Source organism: Clupea harengus, chromosome 5 (assembly GCF_900700415.2).
Source record: "Clupea harengus chromosome 5, Ch_v2.0.2, whole genome shotgun sequence".
NCBI classification, from domain to species: Eukaryota; Metazoa; Chordata; class Actinopteri; order Clupeiformes; family Clupeidae; genus Clupea; species Clupea harengus.
This window is the reverse complement of record NC_045156.1, coordinates 29,857,598-29,879,780: the sequence shown is the minus strand read 5'-3', so window position 1 is coordinate 29,879,780 and position 22,183 is coordinate 29,857,598. Positions and strand designations below refer to the sequence as shown.

The 22,183-nt window shown below is 40.6% G+C and overlaps 1 protein-coding gene across 1 annotated transcript in view; it reads right to left on the bottom strand.

The window, feature by feature from the left end:
* stab1 (stabilin 1) overlaps positions 1-22,183 on the bottom strand; it is an 81,749-nt gene that overhangs the window by 1,369 nt on the left and 58,197 nt on the right. The window contains exons 55-66 of the mRNA XM_031568492.2: positions 21,965-22,145; positions 17,219-17,368; positions 12,967-13,071; positions 12,700-12,807; positions 12,126-12,316; positions 8,871-9,015; positions 7,750-7,883; positions 7,029-7,194; positions 6,668-6,774; positions 2,852-2,971; positions 2,559-2,708; positions 262-372 (exon numbers count right to left, since the gene is read on the bottom strand). Coding sequence (XP_031424352.1) covers positions 262-372; positions 2,559-2,708; positions 2,852-2,971; positions 6,668-6,774; positions 7,029-7,194; positions 7,750-7,883; positions 8,871-9,015; positions 12,126-12,316; positions 12,700-12,807; positions 12,967-13,071; positions 17,219-17,368; positions 21,965-22,145 — 1,668 coding nt within the window. The remainder of the gene's footprint in view (positions 1-261; positions 373-2,558; positions 2,709-2,851; positions 2,972-6,667; positions 6,775-7,028; positions 7,195-7,749; positions 7,884-8,870; positions 9,016-12,125; positions 12,317-12,699; positions 12,808-12,966; positions 13,072-17,218; positions 17,369-21,964; positions 22,146-22,183) is intronic.

The window sequence follows — 22,183 nt, the reverse complement described above, 5'->3', positions numbered from 1 at the left end:
TGCACAACATGATGAGATGAACAATCAAAAACTTGGAGAAAATGTTTTGACTTGAAGAGAGGGTTCTTTCCTTCTTAAAAAGTTTTAGCAAGTTTACTTATGAAAGAAATAGCAGAAAGGCCATGCTTCCAAGATCTTTAAAATGCCTGGACACAGACTTTATCACTGTTTCCATCTAATATTTCATCTTTATTCTGGAACTTGACCAATTTGTTGGCCAACAGTGCAAATAGTATTTTGGAAATCTTGGTAATCACTTACAATTTGGGGAGGTGCTTTTAGTGGTCCTTCAATAATGTGGATAACGCCATTCATGGCTGGAATGTCCCACACTAAAATCCTTCTCTTGTTGACAAGTTTAGGTTCGGCATTCTGAATAATAGAAACACACAATCCTTGTAAGGTACTGATATGTGCTCACTCACAAACATAACTGCTTTTCAGAATCGTTTTTGCTAGAAATCAGGATATCAAATGAAGGAATCTTTAAAATAATCACTCCATAATCACATTTGATTACTGCAGATGCAAGTTTCCTTAATTCTTAAAGATTGCTTCTGATTTATGTCATTATTTCATCTGTTCTTTCCCAGTGATTGGTTACTAAACGGAAAATAACAAAAGAGCTGGACAAGGAAACACAAAATCCAAAGATAAAATGAGGTTCAATAGCAGGTTCTGATGGAAAAGATACCAGCCTATAGTTGTACATGTCTGTATCTGGGTCTCAATAAAAGCATTAGAGATGATCCTCTTGGAAGAGTGTCTTCAGTCCCAACCTCAACAATGGTGAATCTCAGCCCAGAGACTACATTTTATACAAGATGGTCAATATGACTAAATAAAGATTGCCGAAGTGGCACAGATATGCAAACGGTACACATACACTGGTAATAAATATGGAAATGTTTTGTCGCTAAGAGTTGTCCTTAAGCCACTCCTGCATTGTCTTAGCTGCGTGTTCAGGGTCATTGTCCTGTTGGGAGGTGAACCCCTCACAGCGTGATTCTGCCACCACCATACTTAGTATTGGGCAGGTGATGAGCGGTGCCTGGTTTCCTCAAGACATGACGCTTAGAATTGAGACCAAACAGTTCAATATTGGTTTCATTAGACCAGAGGGTCCTTTAGGGGCTTTTTTTGCACACTTGCATTTAAGTTTGTCAAGTCTCTTTTAGCAGAAAACAGGACGTTTGAGAGTTGAAAGACGCGAGGGCGAGGAGTATCATCAAGGGGTGCATGGTGCCAATGGAAAGTATAAGGAACTTGTGTTATCTACAGACATTCATCCAGTTGGACTGATGATACTTGTCAAAGGTGAATGACAGCCAGCCCAGGTAGACAGGGTTGCAAGAGTTGTGCATTAAGCAAGGGCTGCACCTGCTCCTGTGCCCTAAGAAGGTACCTTATCATGTCTACAAAGCAGTGCCCTATATTCTGAAGTCTCTATTGAGGCTTATGATCATTTTAAGGCCAGCAGCTGCATCTTCTCAAGTAAAGGAAGGACAAAGGATGAACTAGCATAATAATAATTAGGGCCTGCATGTATGTTGCATACGCCCGTCTTTTGGCATGAATAGGGCACAGACAAGAGATGAAAGACACTGCTGGATGTGTCATTAATAAAAATAAAAATAAATAAAAGATATACCAATATTTTTCAATTTTGTCTAATCAATAGAATTCTAGGTTTTTTTTCCAGCATCATTGATCAGCAGCTAGTGTCAATACCAACTCAAAAAGTCTACCCTTGAATTATTACCTGTCTTTTATTCCTAAAATTCTGAAACAGATACAATGCTGACTGAGGTGCTTGACAATTATATGAAATATTTCATCGGCACAGGCAACGTTTGAAATATTTCCATCTGGTTTTCACCAATGTTAGAGCACAGAAACAGCCTGTATTATCTCCAAATACCTGTGTCTGAAGACTAGACCGCTAAACTGACAAAAGGTTTCTTTGATGGAATTTGGTGAATAAAATAATTCTATGAAATAAAAAGTTACCCGTGTTATCAATATATTGACTATACTTTCTTGTGAACCATGGTAAATAAAAGTATAATATTGTTCATTTCTGAGCCTCTCTGCTACAGTGCATACCACATTCCAGTCTTAGAGCATTTGCAACTGTAACCTAACCCAACTGTAATCGGAAACTTCCGTATGGATCGTTGCCATGGTTACCTCCTGACCTTGGTTCATGATGGAACCCTGCTCTGTACTTCCTGCACATACAGTGATCTACTTCGCTACCACACCAAAAGTTTGATTTCTACAGCTAATCATTTACATTTAGTCATTTAGCAGACGCTTTTATCCAAAGCGACTTACAAGGATGTATACACATTGTACATTTACACTGATGGCACACTGCACATCAGGAGCAATTAGGGGTTCAGTGTCTTGCTCAAGGACGCTTCCACAGGGAATCGGCCAAATGAACAAAACTACCACATGATCATATTCCTGCTTTGACTCCCATGTGTGAGATCCCATCATTTATCTAAATGGGCTATATTGCCATTTATGCACCCCAAGTCTGATGAACTCACATCAGACAGTGTTGCATTAGCTCCTGGTATCACTATAGTGAGATCGCATCCCAGTCGTGAAGGGATGACCAAGTTCTGCGTCAAATTGTTAAAGAAGTGGATGCTGTGGTTAATGGAGACGTGATACTCCATATCTCTCCAAGACAGAGTCTGTGAATTACACAAGAGATGGAACATTTAATAAACAGCAGTAGCACAACATAGATCCTACCAATAAAGATTCCATACACACACGCACACACACACACACACATCCCCTTTTTGAGATACGGTTATTAGGGAAATACAAGTACCTCATTGACAGAGAATCCTTCATCATGAGGCACAAACAGTGTGGCAAAGGATGAGCTTGCAGACAGGAAGTTCATCAGATTCTGTCCTTCCACGGCAGTGCTTGCGTACCTCAATATGGCCTATTCAAAAAACAGAATGTTTATGTTACACTTTCACTTCAAAAGCCCAAATTCGAGGGCCATTTCAAAATATCAAAAACCGCTGGAGCTAAAATTTCAAAATGTAGTATACTTATACTTGTACTTGGCTACATTTGCTCACATCTCATCCAATCAAATTTCCGCAGCCAGTACATGGCTGTGAAGTAAAGGTTCCGATAATCACTGCTTGGGGCTATATTAAATGCATTATTATGACAGTGTATAAATGTTGATACTCTACTGTTTTGATTTTTTGTTTGCCTTTAATCGGACAGGACAGCGAAGAGAGAAAGAAAATGAGCTGGAGAGAGATCGGGAGTGGGATCGGGAAATGACCAGCGAGTGGGATTTGAACCCGGGTACCCCCCGTGGGCGTTCAGACCCATTCTCTGTGCCGCTTGTGCCGGTACTCTACATTTAGTATTGTTTTATATTCTTGTCTTCAACTAATAGTACTACATACATGCATACATGCAACATACATGCATATTTCATGCAAAACTGCCAAATACACTTATTCAAAGAAGCTCGTGTTGTAAATTTCACAAAATGAACACAAGAATATATCTCTTATAAAGTCACACTCATGCCTCATTCACTAGACAAGTTGCAAAACCACAGAATAAAACTCACAGGTACACCTTCACGTATCCGCCATTATCCAAAAACTATAGTTCCTTACATTTTCACTCAGAATAACACATAAAACAAACTTTGTCTATTTTTGCCCGAGATGTTATCAAGATAACACACTTTTCTTGGAGCAGAAAGTATCTTCTCATTTCCCTTTATTCTTGCTCATTCTCTGGGCTGGATTACAGCATGGGCCTATCGGGCACAGACTCATGGGCCTATCGGGCTCAGACTCAGGGTCCTATCGGGCACAGACTCATGGGCCTATCGGGCTCAGACTCAGGGTCCTATCGGGCACAGACTCATGGGCCTATCGGGCACAGACTCATGGGCCTATCGGGCACAGACTCATGGGCCTATCGGGCACAGACCCAGGGTCCTAGAAGTACAAAGGGGCCCTAAAAACCCTTAGGGGCTTTATGGACATGACCACAAGGAAGAGTATTGCCAAAGAAAACTTGAGCAAAACATATAATCGGCTATATAGGGATCTTTTGTCACGCATGTAGTCTTAATATCTACAGTGCCTATAAAAAGTATTCACCCCCTTGGATGTTTTTCCCTTTCGTTGCTTTTATAAATCAATCATGGTCAATATAAGTTGGCTTTTTGGACCAAAAAAACCCTCTTTAATGTCAAAGTGAATCTGAAAGATCTCTACAAAGTAATGTAAATTAAATAAATTCTGTAATGTAAAATAAGTGATTGCATAAATATTCAATGTTTACGACAGATAAGCACATCTGACAAGGACTTGTGCAGCGAGCAAGGCTGGAAAAACAAGTACGAGTACAGGAATGTCAAAGTCAGCATTCTGAAAGAGGCAGCATAGAGGTGTGTTAGACGCTTCATTAGAAAACAGAGGTGCTGAAGATAGAGATGCTGAATGTTAATGTAACATGGTGTTTTGAGCCTGAGGGTGGCTTGCAGTGATTCACGGTGTGTTCTGAGTGGCGTAGTGTTTCACAGGATTGTAGTGGTGATTGGCACACTCTAAATGAACACAAACCTTTTCTACCGCACGTGTGTAGCATAATCACTAATTAATCACCGGTGCGTAGTACTATGCCAGTCCCCTCTCTAGGTTGTTCCCATCACATTGTTCCTATTTATACCCGTGTCCATAAGCTGACGGCAGTACTGTCTAACGCTGGGTGTCCGTGCATTAAGGTTGGTGCTCGTGATCGCGATATTCTTTGGTGTGGGCTCTCTATACTTGTCTCTGTGTTTGATGTAATTGTTGAGTACTGTCTAACGCTGGGTGTCTGTGTATTAAGGTTGGTCCAGATGAGAGGGTTGCGTGGTGACTGCAGGCCATTGACCCTGACCAAGCTGTGCCGTGGGTGACTGATAACCATAACCAGAGAACTAGAAGAGCTGCTTGCCTGGCCGTGTCCCGAGGGAACGGGACTGACGCGCACAGCGCTGAAACAATACGGACCTACCTGGACACCCCAGACAGACCCTTGAACTTTGAGTGCTGGCACTACTTTTAGATAAGCGTATTTTAATGTTTTATATCTATTGTCAATTCCCTTGAGTAGCTTTAAATAAATCTATTTTCCCATTAAGAACAGTGTTGTGGTTTCTCTTGCACGTACTCTGATCTTTGCGTCCGAGCCTGAACGCCCCTTTCAGGGTGCGTTACATAAATATCGTGTGATGATAAACCCACTAGTTTATCCTATTCCACACTTGAAAAGAAATCGAGGATGTGACGTGAAATTTGGTTGGGTTGTTTGCTTTATCATCAGGAATGCAAACATGTGTGGTGAAAAAAGAAAAAAAACCTTAACATCATATAACCATGTGACGAAGGCCTGTGTTATATGCTTAAAGAAATAGGACATTCTGTGTAATATACTCAGAGAGAGACAGGTGATTTTTTTTTATTTACAATTAGAAAATAACTGCAGTGTCGGTGTGTATTTATATTATACAGGAGTTCAATGTCCTCAATGTCTCACAAGCATCTGCACTTCTTTTTCTTTGCCTCTCTGTCTAGCAGCATGTCTCAGCCGTGCTTCTTTCTCCTGTTCTTGTGCTGTGCTCTTCCTCTCTTCCTCTTCCTCTCTTCCTCTCTTGTGCTCTTGCTCTCTCTTCCTCTTCCTCTCTTGCTCTTCCACTCTCTCCTTCTTCCCTCCAACAGCCTCTTCCCTCTCTGTGCTTTCTCTCTTCTTCCAGTAGACCTCATGTATTTGAGCTTAGTTTGCTGTGTATGCTAGTGTGAGCTCCTAGGCTATTTACTGTATTCAAAGCATCGTCCTGATTATACCTTTCTAGGCAGATAGGTGTGAGTAAAAAAGAACATCGCCTTTTTGAACTTTAATTTTAATATGGAATCCTCCATTGAATCAAATTATTGTGCTTAATCTCATTGGCTATTGCCGGTTTCTGCTCAATATTCCATGCTGTTCATACTTTCATACTACAACAACTACAGGATAATTTGGGTGAACGATCAGTTCAGACCAGCTTCAAGTCGGGAACACCCCACGATTGTCGGGAGGGGCGAATAGGACCCAAAATCTGCCTAATTATCCTCTAGAGTGGGGCCAGCATATGGCCCAAGGCTAAAAACAGACTGGAGTGGCTCAAAAACAATACAGTGAATGTTTCGAGAGTGGCTCAGTTAAAGCCCTGATCAAAATCCTATTGAGAATCTGGGGTACTGCAGTCCAGAAGTACCATCCCACTATCCTAGATGATTGGTATCAATTGTACAAGGAAGGATGGGAATGGAAAGCCTGAAAGAGAAACACTGTTGAATAATGTGAAAATGTTGTATTTGCTCGATTCAAAAGCCTTAAGGCTGTTACAAAGGGATTCTGTACCAAGTTTGAATGCATACTAATGTATGAATTCTTATTTCAGTTATTCTATTTATTGTTTTTATATTAGTAAACAAAGTGCCTATAGAAATATAAGTGTTGAAAATGTGTAGAAGTGTCTTTTATAAACCAGAAAAATGGTGATGACTTTCAGGGGGGTTGAAGCATGTGTTCATTTTTCATTGCAGGTATTGTATGGTAATATACTTACGGAGTAAAAAGTGGAGAATTTGGCATTCATGGCTAGAACACTGGCCAGATCTCCATTGCAAAACGATCCGTCTCCAACATAATCTCGTTTACAGACACATTCAACATCTAGAAGCAAGAAAAATGAAATATTATTTTGAAAATATTGTTCATTAGCCTCAATGTATCACTTCACCTTATATGCTTAATGTATCACTTTATCTTTATATGCTTAATGTATCACTTTATCTTTATATGCTTAATGTATCACTTTATCTTTATATGCTTAATGTATCACTTTATCTTTGCTTCTCACATTCTGAATGCCATTGATGTTGGCTAAATATCAACTACACCTTTATCAACAATCGTGTTATACGTACCTTGCATTCTGTAACAATAGGCATCGTATGTACTGCTTGTGTCTACTGGATCTTTGTATAGAATGATGCCCACACGGTTGTCACCACATTTGGCAGATGGAAATCTTATTGGATAGCCCACTTTCCTCCCATCTATCCAGCCTGCAACACACAAATGCATACCAAGCTGGGGACAAAGATAATTAGAAGATTAGATACAAAATTAAAATTGCCGTACTAGAGAATAGTGTGTGTGTTATTGTGAAAGATAACTACATTGCTTCCTGAAACAAAAATGATTTGTTTATTCAATCATATGTAGTTAAAGTAGATTTTCTTGTAGATGTTAATGTTTCTGGACATACAATGATGATATCATTTTCCAGACATGTTATGAAAGTAAGACTTTTCAAGATATCTTGTGTAATCACTCTGAGGTGTACAGTCATACTTGAGGTAGCATTACAGGGTGTTTTCAGGAGAGCCCCAAAGAGAGGAGACGGCACATGATATTTATATTTATATCTGGAGAGGCATGAAAAATTATTTTTGTTTTCCCCAAATATTCAGACAACTAATCTTTGCAAAGTCTTTCAAGGTAAAGTATTGTCAATGACTTGCTTTACCAAGCCTTGCTGACTGAATTGTTTTGGTGTTTCTAGATGACCTGAGATCACCATGTGCCCTGGTTTTTACACTTTTCCACCTAGACTCTGTGTTACAATGATTTTGCCAGGTTCACCTGCTGGGCATCAGCCAGCTGACTGAAGGTGGCAAGCATGGCGCCCTCAGCCTGGCACGATGCCTCCGCAGATGTGAAGTTCATCTTGTACTTTCCGTCTGGAGATCTCAAGTGAAACACTCCGGCTGTTTTTGCTATAACCAACACAAAGGTTATTCAGATCACTGAGCACTTAAATTAACAGGAAAATGACTAAATTCTCTATATATATTTTCAGGATGTATATCTGGGGTGGAAAAAAACTGAACTACTACCACCAAAAATGAACCTTTTAACTCGTGTGAAGCCCCATCATTTGCCTTCACAACATTTTGAATCCTTCTAGGAATGATGTGATAGATTTTGCAGTCCCCACTTGAGAATATCCCAATCCAACAATCCCACTGCAATGTCACTCTCCCCCAAACAACAACAAAAGATGCCAATACACAGTGGCAATGGTTTCAATATTCATTACTCTGCTGAACAGACAAGACCTAAGTTACTCTCCAGCAGGAGTACTCAAGCTACTCTACACAATACATCACACAAATGCCCAGTAAAACCATCTGAATTAGAAGGTAAAGAACAACCCCAACCATCAAACATAGCGCTTCACTGTTATAGTTTACTTCAGGAACCCTAAAAGGAAATAGAAACCTGTACAGATGAAAACAGTGGCACAAAATGGATGACATTTTAGAGCTCTCCCAAAATTTCTGAAATGAGGCTTTCAGGGCAGCTCATGTTTTTTTTCAGCAAAGCTGAACTCCCCCATATCTCGAACCATTCTGACACCATGCTGTGCGTTTTTGTACATTGGACAGAAACTGGTTATTAAAATAATATTTTGACCAGTGTTAAAAAACATAATTTATACATTATATACTGGGAGTCATTTGTACATTACATTGTGAATGTAACAGCGGTTACGGTCATATATGCTTCGACTCATCATGAGGAATAGGACAGTTTAATAGTCTCTTTTTCCTTTGCTTATACAGAATAATATTTTCCACACTGAAAGCTCATTTTAGTTCGAGTGCTCCATTTCAGTGCACAAACAGAAATCCTGAACCTCTCGAATGGGTATCTGATCTCCTATCTGAAACAGTTTGCCAAAGCCATGACTACAGTCTTACTGTGGAAATGCAGGTCCTTGCAGGAAGCTTTAGGATGACATCCTCCATTGTCTTCCAGACATCGGTCAGTAGGTGGTACCGCCTTCTCCAGGCACTGGAGGCCATCTCCTACATAACCAGCATTGCACTGGCATCCTCTCTCATTCTGGAATGAAAGGGTGAAATTCAGTATTTTCCTTGTCTTTAAAACACCAACAAATGTACTACTTTCAAGGAAATGACATGGCATCAGGGCTGTAAAATCCTGAACTGCCTGTTTATGTTTCATTTAGCTGCTATGTCTATATGACTGCATGAAAGTTGGATGAGACAACACCTTGAAACTATAAAATACAAACTAATCTTTTGCAAAACTAGTTTTTTGTTTCTGGATAATGACAAGAATGATTTCAATGGGCTATTCCACAGTTAAAAACCTCTGGGCCTCATTTACTAACAGGATTGTGCCCATTTCAGGCGTAAAATAGCGGGTAAAGACATAAAACCGTATTTCCAAAGGAGGCGCACCTGAGTAAAAGCGCAGATTACCGCTGCTGGGAGGGTATAAGGGAAAGTGGGTGTTCGTCGCAAAGAGATGGGAGGAGATGCGTAAAGTGCGCCTAATTGTGTATTAGTAACGAAACAAGAGGTGTTTTAGCATGACATATCAGCTGCTAAATGAAAACTATGTGCTTGCGAGAAATTTGAAAAATACGAACATCAAAAATGTTTTTTTTTTTTTTATGTTTATTTTTTATATATAATTTAATATAGGCATATACAAATAGTCCCACCAGCTAGCTGTTACCCAGAATCACCGCTCATTGTATGGTTTAAACCGTATTTTCACTTCATTTTCAAGCACACCGAGTACAGTGCACACCTTCTGCGTAGGAGTAACGGGTATCTATTCAGGAAAAGTACTTGTACTCGAAGTACACTAACTAAACTACCGGTAAGTAAATTGTAGAGACAGAGCAGCATATTAATTTCACCTTCCATGTTTATTTTGACGTTATAGCCTCTCGAGCGCAAGCTACCCCCAGTGCCATGGCAACCAAACGTCTGAAAACTTCAGTTTCCCCTGTCCAGGCTACAACTCCAGTTTTCAAATGTATCCGCCTAGGGCAGCGTTTTTGAAAAGCATGGTTTTCAGTGCTGGAATACGCCGTTTTAAAGTAAGGGGTGTTGTGTATTCCTACAAGACTATTTAACGGGATGCTATGGAGCAGTTTACCTGGCTATTAAGTATCCTAGCTATCTCTAGCTTAGGGAACCATCTTAACAGTTTGCAGTTGCCTGTGTGTGATTAACTCATGTTAATATGTGTGAATATGAACTCGTGAACATAAACTCGTTAATATGAAGCTGCACAGGCACCCTGAGGGGTAACCATAGTAACCCAGAAACTCAATGTTCGCTGAAAAGATTAATTTCCCCAAATCAGCTCACCAATAAAAGACAGTCTTGAATTCAAAGTGATCACAACTTTTAGTGTGGATGGAAGGGCTAAACGGAGAAATATTTATAAGTTTCTATATTTACCCGGGTTAGTTTGCTGTTACCTCGTGAACCAAAAGCTCTAATTCTACTTCATCATCCATGGTGGCAGGAACACGCAGGCTCTTTCTTCCCTATTTTAGAGGAGCGCTAAATAACACTAATGGGCGGTGTTAGGCGCTGATTACGACGAGGTTCTAAATACCACGGAAAAATACTGTGCGGTATATGCGGTTTGGCAAAAGCGCAGATTAAGCTGCGGTCGCAATGTTAGTAAATGAGGCCCTCTGTGTCTTAATTGATTGTGATCTGAACCATGTTAAAGCAATAGCTTCATATCCCAACTTAAAATCCTTATGTCAAAACAAAACTCATTCATGACTTTATCTCCAGCAGGTTTGACTACTGCAATGGTCTTTTCACAGGCCTTCCTAAAAAGGCTATTAAACAGCTCTTCCGAAAACCAAAAGAATTGACCACATTACTCCAATTCTTAAGTCCCTACACGGGCTTCCAGTAAGTCACAGCATTGACTTTAAAGTACTGCTGCTTGTCACTAAATGGGACAGGACCAAATTACCCCTCAAATATGTTTCAGCAGTACACAATCAATCAATCAATCAATTCAATCTTATATAGCGCTTCTCTAAATACCCGAAGTCGCTTTACAGAGTCCAGAGTCCAGTAATCATTCATACACAGTCATACCGGTGGTGGTAAGCTACATCAGTAGCCACAGCTGCCCTGGGGCAGACTGACACACAACTGCTAGATCTCTCAGATCACTGGAGAGCAATCTGTTGTTAATACTTACTGTCAGAACATAGTGAAGCAGCTTTTAGCTGCTCTGCTGCTCAGTTCTGGAACCAATTTCCTTTCCAACTGTAGCCATTTTCAAATCTGGACTTCATCCAGCTGTTCTCAAATGTTTTTCTTAACTGATTGAATGTATTCTACTTTTTATGTATTCATCTTGTACATTTTTAATCTATTTTATCACAGATTATCTTTCATAATTCACTTAAAAGTTTGAATCTCTTATTTTTATATGTTCGGTATTATTTGTAAAGCACTTCGAATTACCAATGTGTATGAATTGTGCTATATAAATAAACTTGCATTACCTTGCATTGACACTCCCCCAGTTATCAAATAACTATTTTGTAACATTCATGAAGTAACCATGTTGTTATCAGTCTGTTAGTCTTACATGGTTTTGAGACAGACTACATGTTGCCACAGTAGTTGCTCGGCTATTGTTTAGATAGAAATGATTAATTTCTTGGTTGTTACATTGGCTTTAGATGATACTACCCACTTATTACCACGATACTACCCACTTATTACATAGCTTAGAAGATTTGCGGTAAATTAAAGTCAAGTCCTTTGGTTCAGGTCTGATATAGTAGAATTTGTTTTGCTGATGGTAATGACTAACACAGTGGTACAGGAGGTAGATAAGTTGTTTAGTAATCAGAAGGTTGCTAGTTCGATTCCCTGTCGAAGCGTCCTTGAGCACCTTGACACTGAACCCCTAATTGCTCCTGATGTGCAGTGTGCCATCAGTGTAAAATGTGTATACATTGTAAGTCGCACATATGTAAGTCGCTTTGGACAAAAGCGTCTGCTAAATGACTAAATGTAAATGACTAAATACACTGTTTTAAGGCAGTACATGTCTCCACTGATGGGAACTGTGTGGCATGCAAAAAAATCGTGCTGCCTTAAACAAATCACTCGAGTTTCAAATAGAAATGACGACTCCAGGTTACCCACCGGCCCCGTGAACACACATGTTGCAAAATCACTGCAGCCTCCATTGTTGTCTGTGCATCTGTCGATGGGGGAGCAGTCATTGCCATCGCCAGAGTAGCCTGATGTGCACGAGCAGGTGACGTTGAGTTCATCCTGCAGACAGTCTGCATGTTGGTGGCAGCCTCCGTTGTATTCGCTGCAGAAGTCAGGAGCTGCAAAGACACCAGGAGGACCAGCACTGATTTCGGCAGCCACATCTTGATGGAAAGCACTTTGTATAATTTGTGTTCATCGTGTTTTCCTGAGTACATATTGTACATTCTCTAGTATAGTTTATAGTGTATATATGTTTTATACAGAGAACGACATAATCATCTTATCTGTTTTACTGTCGTTTGACAAGAGGCGGTAATATGCTGTACACAATATGAACATTTGAAATGAGGCAGTGCATTCACATAAGCCCAAGGAGATGAATGCTGATCATAAAAAAACACTCTATTTTGGCATATTTTAATGTATTCACCAGGGATACTGCCATAGATGATGATGAATGCATAATGTGTGCTATTAATTAAGGTTGCTGTACACTAACCTGTGCAATTCAGACCATCCCCCTCAAAGGGGTTCTGACATTCACACTGGTTGCCAAGAAGGCACACAGCATTTGGATGACAACCTGGGGAGCAGACTGGCGTGCTCTCTATCAGAAAGTAGAACAAAAAGGAAGCATTCAATCAAGGGGGTTTGGTCAGTTCGAAAAAAAAATAATACTCTGTAGAAAATCCACCTCATTTAATGCCAAGCAACAGAATGTCTTGAATGCGCACTGATGAATTGTGTTTTGAGGGGCATCCATTACCCAGTTTTGATTCACAGTAGTTTCCAGTCCAGCCCTCGTCACAGAAGCAGTTTCCACTGCCATCCATGCCGTCATCACACTTGCCATGCACTGCGCATTTGCATACTACAAAAAACAAACAGTCAACTCATTCATCATACAGTCACATTGCAAATGTCCTCGCATAGAATATCATTAACACAAAGCACAAATGATTGTAGGCAATGTACTGTCTGTCTTACTTGGTGTGTAAAATATCACCCATTCCAGCTTACTGTTGCTTAGTAGTTTTAATTATAACCACGTTAATAACGTCTGTAAGAAACCAAACCATTTGTAAATCCGTTGAAAATTGAGCAAGTTATGGTTATTTAAAAAGTACATACCACTACCAACACAATGTTATGGGTGAGCGAGCTGCCTGGGGCAAGATGGCCGCCATGTGCGGACGTTCGACTTCGTTGGACGAGACATCTAGCCTTTATATAAATCTATGGTGTCAATGTTCCACCCTGGTAAAGTGTCAATGTTCCACCCTGGTATAGTGTCAATGTTCCACCCTGGTAAAGTGTCAATGTTCCACCCTGGTATAGTGTCAGTGTTCCACCCTGGTAAAGTGTCAATGTTTCACCCTGGTAAAGTGTCAATGTTCCACCCTGGTAAAGTGTCAATGTTCCACCCTGGTAAAGTGTCAATGTTCCACCCTGGTAAAGTGTCAATGTTCCACCCTGGTATAGTGTCAATGTTCTATAGTGTCAGTGTTCTATAGTGTCAATGGTCCACCCTGGTATAGTGTCAATGTTCTATAGTGTCAATGTTCCACTCTGGTAAAGTGTCAATGTTCCACCCTGGTATAGTGTCAATGTTCTATAGTGTCAGTGTTCTATAGTGTCAATGTTCCACCCTGGTCTAGTGTCAATGGTCTATAGTGTCAATGGTCCACCCTGGTATAGTGTCAATGTTCCACCCTGGTAAAGTGTCAATGTTCCACCCTGGTATAGTGTCAATGTTCTATAGTGTCAATGTTCCACCCTGGTTAAGTGTCAATGTTCCACCCTGGTAAAGTGTCAATGTTCTATAGTGTTAATGTTCTATAACCCTGGTCTAGTGTCAATGGTCTATAGTGTCAATGGTCCACCCTGGTATAGTGTCAATGTTCCACCCTGGTATAGTGTCAATGTTCTATAGTGGCAATGTTCTATAGTGTCAATGTTCCACCCTGGTATAGTGTCAATGTTCTAAAGTGTCAATGTTCCACCCTGGTATAGTGTCAATGTTCTATAGTGGCAATGTTCTATAGTGTCAATGTTCCACCCTGGTTAAGTGTCAATGTTCCACCCTGGTATAGTGTCAATTTTCCACCCTGGTATAGTGTCAATGTTCCACCCTGGTCTAGTGGCAATGGTCTTTTAGGGCATGTTCACCTCCATGACGTATGTACATATTTGTCACTGACAGATGTGGCTGGGTAGGATACAACCCAGATTAACATGATGGAGGCCTTCTGATCCAAACAAGGTGCTGTCTAGCTGTTCTGCATAGACCCCCTCTACCCCTTGCAAGCAGCGAACTTGGGAAATGGTCGTAGGCTATGTTTGAAGACCTAGGCCCGTCTCTGGTTACACTGTCCTCCTATTTATGAACATTACGGTTTTGATGAAATATGTGTATCTAACTGACTTGTACCATTACCAACCAAATTTACCTGCAATAATCCGATGTTGAGGACGAATTTGAATTCTTTAGTCAACTGGAAACAGCAAAAACTAGAAATTTCATGTATCCCTCTGACACACAGATAACACTCACTCTAATTGTATCTTCTGCTTTTTAATCATGTTTGCTTGAAGATTTCAAGTTTTAAAGGCTTTTTTCTCTATCTACGTATGTAGGTGCACCTACCCAGCTTTCTCAGAAAGTACTACCGAAGAGGACCTATTAGAAGACGAGAAGAAGACTAAAGTCTTCTAATAGGTCCTCTTAAAAGCAAGTAATCTAAGTAGTGTTGACATGCATTACACTTAAAGCATGGAGCATTTGGTAACACTTTAGTCCTTGAACTTGTCAGATAATCAATCTTGCCTAAATTGGGGAGGTTATGTTGCTTATTTCACATAATAAATGAAGACTGTCAACTTATTTTGAATACTGTTTCATTAATCATAAAACGTACCGTGTGCTGCATGTTCAGAATGATAATAATCAGTGTTCGGGGGTGAATATCTGTCATTTTCTGGGTGAGGGTCTGCTACGGTTGAGCAACCACACTTTGCATTTTCTTGCGGAAATGCATCCCTAGTTTGTTTAAATCTCCTGCCTCCTGTGTCATGTGTTTGTGTCCTCTTTCTCGTGAACCCTGACACATTGAGTCTTAAATATGAAATAAAGCCGAAAGCGGGGATCACCGGGGTCCAAGCAGCACAACCACACACAACATTTCAAATATATAGCTTAAGTAGTTCTTGACATACGGTACCAGTCAAAAGTTTGGACACACCTTCTCATTTTTTGAGAAGTTTTTTCCTTACTTTTTTTATTTTCTAGATGGTAGATAACACTTGTTTTGTTCAGTACATCATTCCATATGTGTTCTTTCGTAGTTTAAATGTCTTCAGTATTAATCTACAATGTAGAAAATTAAAGTAAAGAAAATAAAAGTAAAGAAAACACTTCTCAAAAAAAATAATGGTGTGTCCAAACTTTTGACTGGTACTGTATTGCAATGCTTCAGTTATAGTGCCCTCTATGATAATTTAACAAAATGTTATGGAAGTGTTGGGTGTGGAAATTGGCGATCATAGACTCATCAGAGTTGCTAAGATATGAGCAAAAAACGTAAATGTGCTTATTACAGCATCCCCTTGTGACTGATTTCTTTCACACTTGGAACATAACTTTTATGTCCCATTATGAATTAGCCTATGAAGTTGCATGAAGATTGACCCTTCTCACTATCAAATACTGGCTGCTGAATTTCGATTGTCCATTTGACGGTGTTACAGGCCTGGTATTTGTTGTTTTGTGTTAGTGTGACGATGTGATCGTCACTACAGATGAGTATGTGCTCTGACTGCCATGCCATCAAGCCTGGCTCTTTGGCGTTGCGGTCAGAGTGCATGTTTGGCACCCTGTAGAACCGGGTTCAAGTCCGGGTGGGGTGACCACGCTCTCCCTTCGCTACAAATGGTTTGTGTGGCGAATCAAAATTATTTTTCCAATTTTTTGTTAGCATGAATGAATGGCCTCGGACTAGTTTGTTTTAAATCCACTTTCGGGTTTTGAAAATTACGGGTAAAATTTGCAGGGCGAAAACTGGTGTGAATGGGTGATGTTAGATCCTTACTTTGGATCTTATGTTATATTTAAAGGGTTGATAACTGAGAATAAACCTAATTTACAAGACTAACCAAATGTTGTCCAACATACTGTCACTGTATGGCTGAACTGTGTCCTTTTTAATTGCTTGGAAGGATGTTGTTGAGCCTTAGCAAGCTAGCTGCAAACCACATACAGTAGAAATGAATGAAGACAGAATGATGCAATACAAGCAACATTTCAGGAATTCATAAAGACTTCTCTCAAAGTAGCATACAAAAATAGGATTTCCTTTAATTAGGGGGGGAATAGAGTACTCGAATATTCGAGTAATCGAGCAGCTTCATTGATTTTCGACTATCTACATTAACATTGAGTTATTCATGTGATGCTAATATAAGAACTGAAAATGGGTCAGTTTTCTAAATATTGTTCATTGCTAGTATTGACTACATTTCCCATACTGCTTTGTTTTCGTGCATGCAACCCTTACCTTAAACCACATCCAATGGTTCCCCTCCAATAATAGTACATCTAACCAATACAACCTGGGAATTTAATTTGGATGAAACTGATTGGACTGCTTGTAGAGCCAACACTGATAATAGCAGCAATCTCTTGGTTGTGTATTTTGTCAGATGCACACTTACTGAAGGTACCAACTGGATAAAAGTAAAGTTAAAGGGCCTTGAGACAATGTTGATAATTACACTATTTAAATAATTCAAGTGAATTGAATAACTCCCCTATGAGACCATACTGTATGTCAACATCGAAAAGAACCATATTACTACTTGCAGGGAATTCTTTTGTTTATGTCAAGTCTGGGATCTTTAGACCCTGCCAGTTTCCCTGGCAACTGGACAATTTGTAAGCCTGAGTTTTATATGCTGAAATATGTATATTTCATAATAATAATAATAATAATCATCAATTATTATAATCATAATAATAATACCTGTACATTCAGAACCATAGTGGTTGGCGAGACACAGTTCACAGGCTGACCCTTTGAAACCAGGGTGGCATTTGCATGCGCCGGTGCCCGCACGTCCGTCGTCACAGTCCCCATGGGCGCCACAGGGGGCCTCCAGACCTCCAGGGCAAACTGCAACACACAAAACAGCACAACAGAACTGTATGTCCAGTACAAAAAGGCCGAAGTGTATATTCAAATATCTGTTAGATTTTCTTTAGTCCAGACCAGTAAGTAAAACTAGCATGTAGTTTGAGTTAGCAAAGTCTTTATCAACTGACGCTAACCCTAACCTTAGTATGTAGTTTGAGTTAGCCAAGTCTTTATCAACTGACTAGGTTTCAAGGGAGTTCTCTTGGAATGTTCATGGGTAATAATCAGCTGTCCTCTGGGGCCCCTTCCAGCTCGGGGGCTCAGGCAATCACAGGGTTGTGTGGAGAACCTTCATCCTGATAACCTGGCCAATTACAGACCTATACTCAACCTCCTTTTCCTGTCAAAAATACCTGATAAAGTAATAGCAAAGCAACTAACTTCCTTTCTACACAGAAACAACATCCAAGAAGACCTACATTCTGGCTTTGGAGCCCTTCAGAGCACTGAGAAGGCCTTGGTAAAAGTTCTGAATGACTAGTACCGGTTCTTCTAGACCTTAAGGCCCCGTCACACCATAACGTTCTGGTCAACGTTCTCTGAACTTTCTAATCGTTCAATTTCGAGCGTTCTAGGGCGAGGTGGACACATCTGGCGTGTGACTTAACGAAAGAATAGCGTAGGACTGACGCATGACTACTAGCGTGGGACTCATGCATGAGGAGCATGTAACAGCGACTAAGTGACGTGTCACTGGTGCGCGACAAACGTGTGCTGACGTGTCTGCTACTAGCGCTGCTGCAAGTAAGAAGATGATAAATGCTGCTGAAAGTAAGAAGAATACAAAGCCTCTTTCACTAGCAATGTCTTCGGACGAAGATTTACTGTTATTATTACTGTGATTTACGAAATAACGGGCGTTATTCCTGGGGTTTTATGTTATTAAAATAAATGATTTAAATTTGACACTGTCACTGTTGTGTTTCTCAATGTCTGTTGTGTTTCTCAATGTTTATTATTAGAAAACATCAACGCATCCACACACATTGTCCATGTCACAAGGGTCTTCATATCATATCCATCTGCCATGGAACAGCACCAGCTATAACAGTGCTCAGCTATGTTCAAGTTCAGTACATCTACTTCATGCTGGGCTCAAGCAAGCATATATACTAGGGATGGGAAGATTCACCGGTTCGCATCGATGCACCGGCATAAAAGCTCACGATGCGATGGCCCGGATCAAAAAAGTGTGCACCGGATACAATGTGGGATGAATCGCGATGCATCGTTTCTAAAATTTTTGCATCGGTATAATCCGTTGTATTTATATAGAATCGTGTGTAGGCGAACACCATTTAATATTTAGAAATGTGACCAATGATTTGTGACCAATAATTTTATATTTAGATTTCTCCTCTCTAACTGTTTCTTAAGCGCGCTCTCATCTCCACTGCTGTCAGTGGCCGTCTCTCGTGAAGTCTCTCAGCCAAGTTTCGCGCAAGTTGGAGGCGTGTCCGGGAGAGTGTTAGACGTCCCTAGAACTTGTAATAAATCCAAGGTTTGGATTTACGAAGAAAGATGGGAAATTTGATAAGACTCATGCAATCTGAAAAATATGTCGTGCTGCCAGAAAGTACGCAGGCAGCACGACTAATTTAGGTACTCACCTGAAGAGGCGACATGGTGACACGTCTGCCTCCTCCTCTGATTCAGCCATGGTTACAGTGGCTAGCTCCACCAGTACACCTAGCAAGCAGACTGAGCAAAGTGTTGCCACTTTTTTTCATGCCCCACTGGCTACCAACTCAGCTCGTTCAAAGGCAAAAACCGAAGCCATTGCCTTCTTTATTTGTAAAGATATCCAGCCTTACAGTGTTGTAGAAAACGAGGGCTTCCAAGCTACACAAGCTAACCAGCTAGCGAAACCGTTAGCTTACGCTAGCCAGCTAGTAACCTCTGAAAGAGTGTTCAGCACAGCTGGTGACATAGTTACAGCACAGCGCAGTTTGCTTCATCCTGATCATGTGGATCAACTCATATTCCTAAAGAAAACCCTTAAAATAGGACAAATGAGTTACATTTAGTGTGTGAGGCAGTGATCCACATGTTTAGGATGAAGCAAACTGTGTTGTGACTGCCAGGTATAGTTAAAAAACACTTACACACATATACACATACATGTTATCTTGTCAGAGACCTTGTTAATGATTTGTTGTCTGACAAATAAATGATTCATTATGTACCATATTAAATTGCATAGAATTATATTCTTTTGCATCGCATCTCGTTGAATCGCATCGTGTCGAATCGCATCGTGTCGAATCGCACTGCATCGCAATAGGGGTGAATCGTATCGTATCGCATTAGTAGCTGCTTTTGTGTATCTTTAATGTATCGGATCGTTGGCAGTGTATCGAGATATGTATTGCATCGTCTTCAGTGATGGAGATGCACATCCCTAATATATACCCTCCACTCCGCTTTTCGCTAGATTATGCAATGACCTTGCATGACATGATAGCATGGAATATGTAGATTTATAGTGCACAGAATAACGTTTGCAATGATGTAAGTTGCGTTTGTTGATCACGTATGGTTAATAACATATTAATTGCAGAAGGGACATGATAAAATCAAGATCTTCCCTTGGTGAAAAAACTTTTGCCGATATCTTTGTATGAGAGATGGGTTAGGTGCTCAAATTTCCCGGGTCAAAGAGGACGTTAGTAGGCATGTCCAAACTAAAAATCACGTCTCAGGATTGCTGCGCACATAAGTTATTTCGGGTGCATCAACTGTACTCAGTCTACCCTACCCAACGACTGACTACGATAGCCAAACGCGTGCAAAGTTAATAAAACGTTCCACGAAAGTTCTCCAGCGTTTAAATTAAATTACCAACGTTTCCTCTAACGTCATAGAACGTTGACAAGAACATTATGGTGTGACGGGGCCTTTAGCGCTGCTTTTGACACTATAGATCAATTTTACTACAAACGGCTGTGCCCCATCCTGGCTTAGGTCAAGACCCCTGCTCTTCTCTTTGCACATGCTACCCGTGCTATTATAAGGAAGCATGGCGTTAACTTCCATTCCTACACTACCCACTCACTTTGTCAAAAATATAATTGATTTCTAACATACAAATCTCTAGCTTTGCCCACCAAGATACCTTCGTTCCCAGGGTGGTGGTCTTCTTCGTGTAATTCCAAGATTATCAAAAAGCACAATAAGAGGCAGAGTTCTTTTGCTATCGAGCCCCCCTCCTGTGGAATAATCTTCCTACCTCCATCCGAGAAGCAGACACCCTTTCCATCTTTTAGTCTAGACTAAAAACAATCCTCCTTAGTGCATCCTATCGTTAGGAATAATGCATCACGATCCAGCACCCATCGCAGCATACCTCCCATACACCATGGGCGACAGTGGTACAGTGGTAGAGAAGTCGTTTAGTAATCAGAAGGTTGCTAGTTCGATTCCCTGTCGAAGCGTCCTTGAGCAAGACACTGAACCCCTAATTGCTCCTGATGTGCAGTGTGCCATCAGTGTAAATGTAAAATGTAAAAATGTGTATACATTGTAAGTCGCACATATGTAAGTCGCTTTGGATAAAAGCGTCTGCTAAATGACTAAATGTAAATGTAACCATGTCGGGCAACCTCTCCTTCTACCGCTTCATATTGTGCTATTTTATTGATACTGATGAAGTGGCCATATTACTTGTTCTCTATGCATGCCTAATGTGACCAGGGTCCGTATCCCAGTGTATCCTCTTACCCTAATCTGGGTTAGTAAACCCGGGGGGGACCTCCCATCCCCAACCCCTTCTCATGCTCTAACCTGGGTTCGTAGCCAATTCCTACCCTTACCCTAACCCAGGGTAACCCAGGGTAACCCGTACTCCAGAGGGGGTCATGTTTTATCTTGCTGCATGTATTCTCTCTTCTCCCCGTTCCCCTACTGCAACCCCCCCAACCTTTTCTAACCTAACTCTCCACCCGGCAGGCGCCAAGCAGATTACCACCTCAGGGGGTTCAAGCTCTGGATACCTGCTGAGCCCGCTGTGATACCTCCTCACATGGGCCTCAGCAGGCGTTGGAGGATTATGGGTATCCTAATATATCCCACCGTGACAGAGCTGCATGAGGATATCGGTTTCTTCCTTGTAGCAGCACTTCTGACAAACATGGCAGTGCTACAGTGCTCGTTGCCGTCACTGTGATCTAATTTGATGCATTCACAATTTAAATGATTTTGGTTGAATTTCACCAAACCTTTTTAAATTTAACGAAACTTTCCACTAAAGCTTCACCAACTTCATTCAAGCTCAGCCCATTCAGTGTCTTTGATCACACCTTTAACCGTTTTCTTGAAGCATTTTTTTTTTTGCAACAATGTGCATGCGTCTTTATATTCCACCTGCTGATGTTGCTCTCAGACTACAGGCCAGTGAGTAGTAAGACAGGAGTTTACAATTCATCAAATCTTTTGGGAGAATGTGTGTGATTTCTATAATGCCTGTGGCCCATGTGTGGCATGATGTTTTTATAAGTGGGATTGCTTAATGTGCCATGATTTTACATTTTTAAATACATTCATCACATAATACCATATTATTATAGGTTTTCTCACCATGGCAGTTCATTCCATGGTGGTTTTTACAGCAGCGAAATGTCCATTCTGTCACCTTGCACTCCCGTCTACAGCCAAACCTTGGAAAACTATCGTCCCAACGGTGACGAAAGGATGTAAATGGCGTTAGATACATTCTTCCTTGGAATCCATGCTGATGGAAGCATGATGATACTTTCCCCTGTTGGAACAAAAATAAAACAGAAATGAAACCGTGAC